At 36.4% G+C, this 13,984-nt stretch overlaps 1 protein-coding gene across 1 annotated transcript in view; it reads right to left on the bottom strand.

The window, feature by feature from the left end:
* LOC105528582 (probable E3 ubiquitin-protein ligase HECTD2) overlaps positions 1 to 13,984 on the bottom strand; it is a 106,326-nt gene that overhangs the window by 18,061 nt on the left and 74,281 nt on the right. The window contains exon 4 of the mRNA XM_011965379.1: positions 11,456 to 11,585. Coding sequence (XP_011820769.1) covers positions 11,456 to 11,585 — 130 coding nt within the window. The remainder of the gene's footprint in view (positions 1 to 11,455; positions 11,586 to 13,984) is intronic.

Below are 13,984 nucleotides of genomic sequence, written 5' to 3'. Positions count from 1 at the left end.
AATATGGAAAGGAGAAACCGGTACCAGTTACTGCAAAAACATACCAAATTGTAAAGACTCTTGACACTATGAAGAAACTGCATCAACCAATGGGCAAAATAAACAGCTAGCATCATAATGACAGGATCAAATTCACAAATAATAATATTAACCTTAAATGTAAATGGGCTAACTGCCCCAACTGAAATATGCAGACTGTCAAATTGGATAAATTGTCAAGACCCAGGCCGGGCGTGGTGGCTCACTTCTGTAATCCCAGCACTTGGGAGGCTGAGGCGGGCAGATCACAAGGTCAGGAGATTGAGACCGTCCTGGCTAAGACAGTGAAACCCCGTCTCTACTAAAAATACAAAAAAATTAGCCAGGCGTGGTGTTGGGCACCTGTAATTCCAGCTACTCTGGAGGCTGAGGCAGGAGAATGGCGTGAACCTGGGAGGTAGAGCTTGCAGTGAGCCCAGATTGCGACACTGCACTCTAGCCTGGGTGATGGAGCGAGACTCCATCTCAAAATAAATAAATAAATAAATAAAAATAAAAGAGTCAAGACCCATCGGTGTGCTGTATTCAGGAGACCCATTTCATGTGCAAAGACACACATAGGCTAAAATAAAGGGATGGAGGAATGATTCCCAAGCAAATGGAAAGCAAAAAAAAAGCAGGCATTGCAATCCTAGTCTCTGATGAAACAGACTTTAAACCAACAAAATTCCAAAAAGATAAAGAAGGGCATTACATAATGGTAAAGGAATCAGTGCAACAAGATGAACTAACTATCCTGAGTATATATGCACCCAATACAGGAGTACCCAGATTTATAAAGCAATTCTTAGAGACATACAAAGAGACTTAGACTCCCACGCAATAATAATGGGAGACTTTTACACCCCACTGTCAGTATTAGATCAACAAGACAGAAAATTAACAAGGATATTCAGGACCTGAACTCAGCTCTGGACCAAGCAGACCTAACAGACATCTGCAGAACTCTCTGCCCCAAATCTACAAAATATAAATTCTTCTCAGCACCACATTGCACTTATTGTAAAATTGACCACATAATTGGAAGTAAAACACTCCTCAGCAAATGCAAAACAATGGAAATCATAGTAAACAGTCTCTCAGACCACAGTGCAATCAAATTAGAACTCAGGATTCAGAAACTCACACAACTACATGGAAACTGAACAACCTGCTCCTGAATGACTACTGGGTACATAACGAAATTAAGGCAGAAACAAATAAGTTCTTTGAAACCAATGAGAATGAAGACACAACGTACCAGAATCTCTGGGACACAGCTGAAGCAGTGTTTAGAGGGAAATTTATAGCACTAAATGCCCACAGGAGAAAGTGGGAAAGATCTAAGATCGACACCCTAACATGACAATTAAAAGAACTAGAGAAGCAAGAGCAAACAAATTCAAAAGCTAGCAGAAGATGAGAAATAACCAAGGTCAGAGCAAAACTGAAGGAGACGGAGACACGAAAAACCCTTCAAAAAAAAACCAGTGAATCCAGGAGCTGGTTTTTTGAGAAGGTTAACAAACTAGATAGACCACTAACCAGACTGATGAAGAAGAAAAGAGAGAAGAATCAAATAGACACAATAAAAAACGATAAAGGGGATATCACCACTGATCCCACAGAAATACAGACTACCATCAGAAAATAGTATAAACACCTCTACACAAATAAACTAGAAAATCTAGAAGAAATGGATAAGTTCCTGGACACATACACACTCCCAAGACTAAACCAGGAAGAAGTTGAATCTCTGAATAGACCAATAACAAGTTCTGAAATTGAGGCAGTAATTAATAGCCTACCAATCAAAAAAAAGCCAGGACCAGACAGAGTCACAGGTGAAGTCTACCAGAGGTACAAAGAGGAGCTGTTACCATTCCTTCTGAAACTATTCTAAACAATAGAAAGAGAGGAACTCCTCCCTAACTCATTTTATGAGGCCAGTATCATTTGCTGCTATGCAACTTCAGCAAAGTCGCAGGATACAAAATCAATATGCAAAAATCAGAAGCATTCCTATACACCAAAAATAGAGCCAAATCATGAGTGATCTCCCATTCACAATTGCTACAAAGAGAATGAAATACCTAGCAATACGACTTACAAAAGATGTGAAGGACCTCTTTAAGGAGAACTACAAATCACTGCTCAAGAAAAGAAGACAGCACACAAAGGGAAAAACATTCCATGCTCATGGATAGGAAGAATCAATATCATGAAAATGGCCATACTGCCCAAAGTAATTTATAGATTCAATGCTATCCCCATCATGCTACCATTGACTTTCTTCACAGAATTAGAAAAAACCACTTTACATTTCATATGGAACCAAAAGAGAGCCCATATAGCCAAGACAATCCTAAGCAAAAAGAACAAAGCTGGAGGCATCATGCTACCTGACTTCAAACTATACCAGAAGGTTACAGTAACCAAAACAATATGATACTGGTATCAAAACAGATATATAGACCAATAGAACAGAACAGAGGCCTCAGAAATAATGCCACACATCTACAATGATCTGATCTTTGACAAACCTGACAAAAACAAGCAATGGGGAAAGGATTCCCTATTTAATAAATGGTGCTGGGAAAACTGACTAGCCATATGCAGAAAACTGAAACACGGACTCCTTCCTTACAGCTCATACAAAAATTAACTCTAGATGAATTAAAGACTTAAACATAAAACCTAATACCATAAAAACCCTAGAAGAAAGCCTAGACAATACCATTCAGGACATAGGCATGGGCAAAGACTTCATGACTAAAACACCAAAAGCAACGGCAACAAAAGCCAAAATTGACAAATGGCATCTAATTAAACTAAAGAGTTCCTGCACAGCAAAGGAAACTATCATCAGAGTGAAGAGGCAACCTACAGAATGAGAGAAAATGTTTGCAATCTATCCATCTGACAAAGGACTAATACCCAGAATCTACAAGGAACTTAAACAAATTTACAAGAAAAATCAACCCGCCCCATCAAAAAGTAGGTAAAGGTTATGAACAGACACTTCTCAAAAGAAGACATTTATGCAGCTGACAAACATATGAAAAAAAGTTCATCATCACTGGTCATTAGAGAAATGCAAATCAAAACCACAATGAGATACCATCTCATGCCAGTTAGAAAGGCAATCAGTAAAAAGTCAGGAAACAACAGACGCTGGAGAGGATGTGAAGAAATAGGAACACTTCTACACTGTTGGTGGGAGTGTAAATTAGTTCAACCATTGTGGAAGACGGTGTGGCGATTCCTCAAGGATCTAGAACCAGAAATACCATTTAACCCAACAATCCCATTACTGGGTATATGCCCAAAGGATGATAAATAATTCTACAATAAAGACACATGCACACGTATGTTTATTACAGCATTGTTCGCAATAGCAAAGACTGGGAGCCAACCCAAACCAACCCAAATGCCCATCAATGATGGACTGGATAAAGAAAATATGGCACATATGCACCATGGAATACTCTGCAGCCATAAAGAAGGATGAGTTCATGTCCTTTGCAGGGACATAGATGAAGCTGGAAACCATCATTCTCAGCAAACTAACACAGGAATAGAAAAGAAAACACTGCATATTCTCACTCATAAGTGGGAGCTGAACAATGAGAACACATGGACACAGGAAGGGGAACATCACACCCCAGGACCTGTCAGTGAGTGGGGGACTAGGGAAGGGATAGCATTAGGAGAAATACGTAATGTAGATGACAGGTTGATGGGTGCAGGAAACCACCAAGGCACGTGTATAACTACGTAACAAACCTGCACGTTCTGCACATGTATCCCAGAACTTAAAGAAAAAAAAAAAAGAAAGAAGATGGCTTAAGTCAGTTGTTCCTAAGGTTTCAAAAAAGAACTTCAAGGTCTACCTCGGGGGAACGGTGCTGAATGAATAGTTTTACTCACAGCAACTCTGCTTAATATAATTATGCTCTAATAAATTGTATTTTTTTAGAAGTGTTTTGTCACAATCAAAAACAAGAACAAAAATAAGTTTAAAAACCACTAGAGTTTATATCATTTCTTAGATCACTTTCATCTCTACAACTATTCAAGAACAAAATGAAAAAGACTCATAAACCTACCAAAAAGTTTCAAAATTCTCTAACAGTGTGACCTAGATAATGGCCTGTAACAGAGAAATTCAGGAAGTATGGAAACTTACAATGTATATGTCATGTATTATAAAAAACTGATTTTTAATTATGAATTTCTGCCTTATAACATGGTATAAGAAAATATCTGAAAAAAACAACAACAAAAAACAAAACAACCAAAAAAAAAGAACAACCATCCAACCAAACTTGTCTTCTTTTTCTGGATCTACATTATGTCTATAAATTATTTTATACTGCCCCCAACAAAAGATGGAGTCTAATTCTCGCCCCTTTGAATATGAGCCAGCCTTAATGACTCCTTGCTAATCAACAAAAGTGGCAGAAGTGGAGCTGCATGAGTAGGTTATTAAAAGGCAATAACATTTGTGCTTGGCTCTCTCTTTTGAGATGTTTGTCCTTGGAATCCGTCACCATGCTGTGAGGATGCCAAGAGCCACCTGAAAAGGCCATATGTAGGTGTTTCATCTAAGGTCCAAGCCTACAACCAGCATCAATCATCAGGCATGGAAGTGACCAAGCCTTCAGGTGATTCCAGCTCTCAGTATTCAAGCCGCCTCAACTAATGCTCAGGAGATGAGCTGTCCCCTCTGATCCCCATGCAAATTACGTATTTGTAAATAAAATAAACATTGCTGGTATTTTAAGCCACTAAATTTTAGGGAGGTTTACTATTATATACGCAATAGATACTGGAACATGTATAAACAGAAATCATGTAATCTCTCAGAATCTCATACTCCTCATCTGTTAAAGAAACAAATGGAGGTTCTTTGGGTTAAGATGGCAGACTGAGCACATTTTAATTCCTCCCAAAATTCCATTTAACTACAGTAAAAGGTTCTGTTGTTGTTTTAAAGATATAAGTCTATAAGGACAAACAGAACAGGTGAAATAGCCGTAGCCTCAAAGGTAAAAAACTAGGAAGCAGAGATGTCAGTGAAAATTGGTTTAGTATCCCTGAGACAGCTAAATACAAGCCCCAATAAGGAAATCACAAAGTAACGATTTACGCTGCAGAATTCTTAAAGGGCACAGAATCAGGAACTGGGAATATAAGGGGGAAGGCAAAAATAAGAACTATGGTAAAAACTGAATAAAAAGTTAGCTCCCTAGATCTCTTCCTTGCCACTACATGACTATCCCTCCTCCATCCCTACTCACGCAGAAGTCTGGAAATTCCTATTATTTGGAGAGAGTAAAACAGACGTGCTTTGGACTAGGGAATGCCAGACACAGATGAGGTTATAAAAACTATACCAAGACACAGTAGCAGTAAACAACTAATTGCTTAATACTAAGTGACTGACCAGTCAAAAGAGACTCCCAATCTCCTTCTCCCGGCAAACGGAATACTTACCCTGCCCTTCCCTCAGACAGAAGACACTTTCATGGGGAATCTGATTAGGCTAAGAAGAAATAACTAAAGATACGGACATCAGGGTTCCTCAATCAACAGGCCACCCAAATAGCCTCATAATAAAGCTTATGGTCAACAAATCTTATTTATGCCTCACCTTCCAATCATCCATCTTGGTTCCCTCATTAACCATGAGCAGAAAATCAAAGACTACCAAACTTCTAATGACAGCCTCCAATATGGAGGACAGAGACCAAAACAAAGAGACAAAAGCAACATGGAGGAATCAGAAACCATGCAGGGAGAAGAAAAAAAATTTTAAACCTATTACTAGCTTTCTCAGAGGAATAAAAGATAGTACAACCATGAAATAAAAGGGTACTATAAAAAAGAAAGATTCAGTGGGGAAAAATTCTTCACAATTAAAGGCATAATAGAAGTAAGATACTCAGTAGAAGAGTTTTGAGAAAATGTCCTAAATCATAAAGCAAAAGAGAAGAGAAATACAAGTAAAAAAGAAAATTAAGAGTCCAGAAAGTCTGGCTTTTGAATAACAGGAGATCCAGAAAGAAAGGATAGAAAAAACAGAGGATCATCATCAACAAAATAATTCAACAAAATAATTCAAGAAACTTTTCTGGGATTTAAGGACATGAAGCTGCTAGACCGAGTATACAGCACAAGGGATGAATACAAACCCACACCAAGGCACAACGCTGTGCAATTTCAAAACTTCCAAGACAAGAGATGGCTCGACAAGCTTCCAGAGAGACAGAGACAGAGGTAGACAGACCTCTAATTCAAAGGAACAGGAATCACGGTGGTCTGAGGTGGGAGCTGCACTCCATACAGACTGAAACTGAGTGGCCTGAAATTTAACAATGTTGATACTTGTCATCACCAAGACCCTGACTGCCTTTGTACTCTTTTTTAAACTGAAGACAGAATGTACAGGTGAGCCTACTTCTTATTCCTGGCTTGCCAGGGTGGGGGGGTCAAGAAGTCCCTGTTCTCCTCTTCTTTCTCTGCTGACTCAGCTAATGACACTCAGGTTACCTCACAGATTGAAGCTACAGTGCTTTTGACAGTTGGAGGAGTCTTTCTGACAGACATCTAATAGTTTCAACTGCAGCTCTCCACATGTCCCAAGAGGTGTCCTTTGTTCCTGAGGACTCATTCATATAGAAGGAACTATAAAAAAGGGAACAACAGTCAACCTCTGGACAGAAGGGTGGGGCAATGTGATTGGGTTGGGTTCCCTGGGGCTTTTATAGTGCCAGTACTGCTCTTGAGTGCTGAGTTCTTGGGTTTTAATTTTATTATTAAATGTTGATTATAGTCTTCTGCATGTATAACACATTTTGGATTTTTAAAATGTGTGCCATCAATTGCTAAGAGTAATGTTCCTGCCCCATGATAATACCTTCCTCCACAACTAAACTGCTCATCTATATACATTGTCATAACATGTACTGAACTTCCTAAGATACAGAATTAAATACTTTTTAAATGCTTTCATCCATATCTTTACAACTTCCTCAGGTAGCTTCTTTATTATTCAGTTTTACAGATGAGAAAATAAGCACAGAGAGGTTAAATAAATTTTCTAGGATTGTACAGTTTGTATGTTACAGAGCCAGAATTCAAACCCAGCCTGAGAAGCTACAAAACTCATGTTATTCCCACTATTGAATGATGCCAAACCTTATACTATGCACAAAAACAAATAATAAAATGGAAAACTAAATTAACATGGGTGTAGGAGCCATTAAACTATAAGATGTCCAAAAAAAAAAAAAAAAAAAGAAGAAGAACAACAACAAAAATTCAGCAAGCATCAAGCAAAATCAATAGAGTGGAAAATTAACCATTTAAATAATAAAACTTAGGTGTAAAATGACACTTTATGACTCACCATGCCCAATTTCCTCATTCTATAAATGTTTTGACACAATAAAAAACAAGAGGGCAAAGTTATCTGTTTAAGATCACATTGGCAGTTATAGGTAGTAGTTGAGCCAAAGACTCGGTTCTTAACTGACAATGTGTGAGTACCAGCCAGGTAATAATAAATGAGATACAAGTTGAAGGATCCCTGTATTAGTTTAGTACTTTGGTGCTGCTTATGACTACTTCAGTAGTGGCAGGCAGCTGAAACAAGGAAAGACCAGAATGGATTAGTCATAACAAGTGGTTTTTACACTATTGTCTATAGGATGACTTTCTGAACATTTGGCAAAAAATAAAATTGAAGGTGGGAGAGAGAAAGGAAGAAAGACAGGAAAAAAAAGTCTGACTCACAGGACTTTAGCCATCAGAGCCAAATAAGGCAAATACATTCATTAGATTTTAGAGATGTGCTTTTTACTAAGTTCAATGATGTGTGTTTGTCAAACTGTGATAAAAGCAAGGGTGAAATGTTCTTTTATGAGCCTAGTTATAAAAATATTCGAAAGTCCCCTCTCTATAAAGTTATCTTTAGTGAAATAGATGTCTTAATTTGGACATAAATTACACAATTTACTACAGCCGTGAGATCGGTTTAACATTCCAACAGGGTAAACATGCCAGAAACCCAGAAAAAGTGCCTCCCATTCATTACCTCATTCAGTAAATTATTAACTAAGTATAGACTACATGTACCATGAATGCTAGGTCCTGGAAACAAACAGATGGATTCAAACTCAAGGAGACTGTACATGCATTTACTCCTGGACCCAACAACCCCACTTCTAGAAATATCCTATAGATATACCTGCAGATGAACAAAGCAACATATGTACAGAGTCATTCATTATGGTATTATCTGCAATAACAAAATAATGGACACAAATCACTTATTTTAATAGGGATCTGAGTAAATAAATCCAGTTTACTTACTCTAATACAATGTACATCCAATACAATGGAATATATTTGTAAAAAATAATAAAGAAATTTTCTATGTACTGATACAGAAAGATATCTAGAATACATGAACTGGACAAAAAGCAAGGTTCTGGACAATGCATACATAGTTACCCACCAAAGGTGGAAAATGATATATAAATAAATATAAATATTTATTTGTATTTGTTTGCATTTGCCTGAAAAACCACAGGAAAGAATACAAGAGACAACAGAAAAGAGAGTGAAAGTGAGATGTCTGAAACATATTTATTTTTATAGTTTTGATTTTTGAAACACATAGATGTGTTACCTATTCAATAAAAAGTTATCTTTAATATAAAAAAGAAAAAATTACTCTTCCCATAGGAAGAGTTAAGAAAAGTCAAATCCAAGCTACCCACTCTGACCTAGCGAAAGATCTTAGAGATTTAGTCTAAAACCAGTTCATTCTTTAAGGAAACCTGTAGATGGAGTTATTTGGGACTTGAAAATACCTCTTCTAAGGTAGGAATCCTTATGTGGCAAGTCCTTTGCTTTCCGCAAATAACAAGCCCTGTGCTAGGTTTCTTCTAACACTTGCCCTTCAAGTTGCTCTTAGAGAAAATGTGAAACTCTGGGGTACTTGACCTGTGAAGATCACAGGACTCAAACACAGATCCAATTGCAATTTCAGCTGAAGACTACTTGTTCTTCCCTGGCTACTTCAGAGTGACAAAGATCATAGTATGCTTTTCTCCAGGGTGTGTAAAAACTACAGAATTCATTAGGTCATATCAAGGTTCTACTAAACCCATGAAATGGGCTGAGCTGGCTATGAGCTTGCTCTCAAGGTAAATGTCAGAGTTCATAGCTACTCTTTTCTGAACTACCTAGACTGGAAAGACATTTTTTAAAGTTTGGGGAAGAATTGCTTCATTTCTTTTAAAGATATTCTGTGCTGCTTAAAAACGTTTCAATTAAGTGTGAAAGGGGCATCATAACTTTAGAAAGGTAGACACAAGAGAGTAAGGGACGATGTAGTGCTAACTTTCTCTCCTCTATCACTTATCATCCAGGTTGTTTCTCTGAAGAGATATCATCACTAGCAGCTGTTACAGTAGGTAAAACTCCTACACTTCTCACGTATTTCTAAAAGGACAGCCAATTTGACAGGCATACCTAGTCATCTGATCCACAGGGAGGAAAGGCATTCCTCAGCTGTTAGGTGAACCCACGCTGGGTTTTTGCAGTTTCCCTAATACCAGTTGATCAGACAGGGAAACAAGCTGTTAGAGAAACCCAGCATAGGTCCTGCTACCAGAGAAGAGGGAGGAAAATTATAATAACTGCCAAAAATGAGGCATCTTTGAGAAAACAATCTTATTGGAAAGTAAGAGAAGCTTCCCAAAACATCAAGGAACTATAAACATGCTTACATTTGGAAGATGTAGTCTAACTTTCTATTCACTGAAAGAATTACTTCTGCAGTGCCCCTAACAAATAAACTCCATGTCACAACTGAATTCAGGTGGCATCCAGATAGAACAGCTAGGAAAATTCAGTACCAGGAGTTCTAATAAGATAGAGGAAGTCTGCTAAAAGATCTGCTCATCTAGAGTCAGAGTCATTTATGCAGATACCCCAAGTTCAAGTTGGGGGTAAGTCCAGATTCCACAAGACAGGTGCAGATGAGAGGGAAGCAGACATTGATGGAAGCTCAAATAAGTGGACCATATTAAGAGTCAATATGGCCACTCAAAAACTTGTAGGCATATGAGTTGGCAAACTGACTTCAGAGATCAAGACATTAGTATAGAAGGAATGGAGTAGATGGAAATCAGAGTGTGAACTCAAAGGTGCCTCCTTAGGGCAATATTGGCGTGATGGAGGGGGGTGTGTGTGTGTGTGTGTGTGTGTGTGTATGCAAATAAATAAAAGAAAGAAGTTATTAAAAGCAAATGTTCGAAAATGAGGCAATATAAATACTAACCTATAAGAATGTAGAACAGGTCTAGCACTGCCTTAGAATGTCAAACAGAAAATCTCTGTGCAAGAATAATTTATACCACATGCAGCTTATGGATACGGGTAATTTACCAGAAAATGTCTTTAAATATTTCTAGGTTTGTTTTGCTTGGTTAGGGTGTGAGGGGCATTTAAGCCTTTGAAGGTTTGTTTTGTCTTGTTACAAGGTGAAGGGAACTTAGAAGTATTTAAGTAGTGTACATTTCCTGTGATAAAACAATATAGAGTTACATAAGAAACATTAATAATATACACACAATTCTACCTCCCTGAGGAACCCATTAACAGATTGGTGAGCACCCTTCTACGCTCAAAGTACAAAAGGTTTCCCTGCACTTGAAAACGTTGGATTCATATTCTACCTATAATGATGTAACTTACTTTTTTCATTTTACAATGTATTGTGGGCATTTCTCCTAGTCACTTTACATACATACCATATTTTTCTTAATAGAAGCATAATATTTGCAGTACAGATTAACATAATTTAGCTAACTAATACAGATTGCTTCAAATATCACTACTATAAATAATGTACATTTTTTCCATTTATCTTTTTACCTATGTTACATCTTTATAATATCTATAAGCTTTTCCATTCAAACTACCTTTTAGTCTTTAGATAACAGTTTTATAGCTTTCTCCAAATAGATTTACATATTTGCTTTTAGGTTTATTTCTAAGTATTTCATATATTTTCCATAAAGTCTTCTTATTTATTACTGCTCAAATATGGGATATCCATTAAATATTTGTATATATACATTTATATAATATAGAAAATATATATGTACATTATTTTATTTATAATGTAGCCACCTCTCTAATCAAAGTTGCTTATTATTCATGAGTTTTGTATTTCATTCTCTTACTCTAGGTAACATTCACCTAAAAATAAAGATTTTGCTGCTTCTGGTAAATACATATACAGCTTCTTTTTGTTGTATTAACTAGACTTATCAGAACAATGCTGAATAATTAACATCTACTTTTTAAATAATTTAATGATATATGTTTAGCCAAAATATATTTAAAAACTATTTACCATTCTTGATGTTAGGGAAAACAAGATGTGCAGGTGAACTTCTGTTTTCAGCGGCTTCTTTCTTCGGGCTAATAGCTGAAATAAAACTGCTGAAAGTGGAAATTTGGCCTTTGGCTCCTCTGTCCAAACCCTAAAAACAGAAAAGTTAACATTGCAGTATACTTCCTACTACCTATAAATTATTTTATTGCAAAAATCACAAACATTTATAAGAGATTTTAATTTGATGACGAGTAGTCAATAGATAAAAACGTATATGAATTTGACTTACCTTTTCTAGGACTTAACTGTCTCATATATAAAACAGCCTTATTATCTATCCACTTACAAACTGAGAAGTTTGGAAATGGGAATAACAACAGTACCTATCTTATAGAGTTATTGTAAGATTTAACAGAGATAATGCATATAATTAGCGTTGGTTCTTGCACATTGCACACCCTCCATTAATGTTAACTACTATTTTAAGTATGTATTTAAATAATACTGATTTTGTGATCTCTATAAATATTATTTTTAATAAATAGCATGCATGTAATACCTTACAGGCTGATTCACTGAAGGCTATCCTCTCATTTGATGTAACTTTATAAGTTCAGGTAAAAAGATAACCCTTTAGAATTAATTCTTTTCTAAGCACTGTGATTGGGTATACCAGGATTTTTTTTTTAGAAGTAGTGCTAAGCACTTTGGGATCCTTAGGCACAGGTAACAGCAATCTTCTAAAACATGGAATCTATTCATTAACACATCTTTCACAAAATAACAACCCTATAAAATTCATAGTACATATTTAATTAATCAGTACTTTGTAATTATATAAAAAATCTTTACACATACTTTGAAGCGCAAGATTAAGCTATAGAGCTGCCTCAGGGCTTATTCTCAGCTCTCTGAGATGTTTTTATGCTATGTTCCAATTTCCAGATGCTTAAGAGAATACAGTAGCTAACTTCTTTAACATCCACTTTTTAATTCCGAAGGTAACGTCTTCACTTTCACAGTAGAGGAAGAGTTTCTTTTTCATCTCCTCCTTCTTAATTTACCAGACTGATTGCCATTTACCTTTTCAGAATTCACTCATATAATATAGCAGAAGCATTTATGCTCACTAAATTCCCCATTATCTTACAGTTAGGTAGAGCCATCTGATTCATTCTAATAGGCCACAAGTGGAAATGACACCTGTCATTTCTGAGTCCGAAAGCACCAATGCATTTAAGACTGGGGCAAAACTCTAGCTTTTCTCTATTTTCCTCAACTGGCAACCATCCAGGCTGAGTTGAGATGCTAGAGCATCTGTTAGCTTGGGTTCTTGAGTGACTATGTGAAACAGCCAATCCTGACCAATGTTAGACTATACCATTAGCAATAATAAACCTTAACAGTTTTCAAACACTGAAATTTGGGGCTAATTTGTAACTGCAGAATAGCCTATCACAACTTGTTTCTGAAGCTTTTTCCAGTATTCACCATTTCTATAAAACCAATCATTCTTATTTGTTCTTGTAATTTATTTACATTGTTCCACTAAAATTATAATCATTCTAATATTGGCCCTTCACGCTGGACTAGAAGTTCATCACAGAGCTTGTCATACAGTGAATCTTGTGCATAGGTGCTATACTTTAAATTTACTTTTTAAAGAAAATATAAAAGAGCCCAAAGAGAATAAATTTCAGATACTATACACATAGAATTAAAAAGTCTCTGGAATTAAGAGACTTTTAGAAATTAGCGAACTCCTTTATTTCACAGAAAAGGAAAGTGGAACTGTCTGAGACTCACCTAAAGTGACCTAACAAGCAACAGTGATGTAATGGACACTAAATGGGAACCTGAGGGACACTTTCATGAGTAAAGGAAAAACACATATGCATTTTTTTGGTGTGACATTTTTGGCTGTTCATAGATTTTATTGTAATTTGTTTTTGCTTGGTCTGTGATTCTTGGCTAGATTTCAGCTCAGTAATGTCTGGGTTAGTATTTCTGTGTTAGGAAACAAGTCATTTGTTGAGTACTTGTTACATACCTACTACTATAGTAGCCACTTTAATACATTATAACATTCCTATATGTATTTACACCCTATTTTATAGATGGGGAAATTGAATTTCCATGCCCACGTTCACAGAGCTGATAAATGGGAAGCCAGGATTCAAATTCCAGTTTGAATGACCATGAAATCTGTATTCTTAACACTTACATTACAGTCTCTCTCTATAGCAGCTGTCACTAATTAAGGGCTTAGCATGTGACAGTAGGTGTGTTGAACACATCAGCCTATTTTCACAACAACCCTTGTGGTTGATGTAATCTCTACTTTTATAGATGTATGTTGAGTTAAATTTAATCTCTTTAGGAGCAATTCACGTAACCAGAGAATATTACATAAGCAGAACAACTAAGTGTACTTTAGGGAAACTTCTGATGTCCTAAGCCATCTGGGAAAGACTTTAACATTTTCTTTTCTTTTCTTCCCCCTTCCTTCACCTCTTCTTAATAAAAGAGGTCTCAAAGAATATCGCT

This window comes from Mandrillus leucophaeus, unplaced genomic scaffold (genome assembly GCF_000951045.1).
Source record: "Mandrillus leucophaeus isolate KB7577 unplaced genomic scaffold, Mleu.le_1.0 Scaffold721, whole genome shotgun sequence".
Classification (NCBI taxonomy): Eukaryota; Metazoa; Chordata; class Mammalia; order Primates; family Cercopithecidae; genus Mandrillus; species Mandrillus leucophaeus.
Note: the sequence above shows the minus strand (reverse complement) of the source record. Positions and strands in the feature narration are given on the sequence as shown.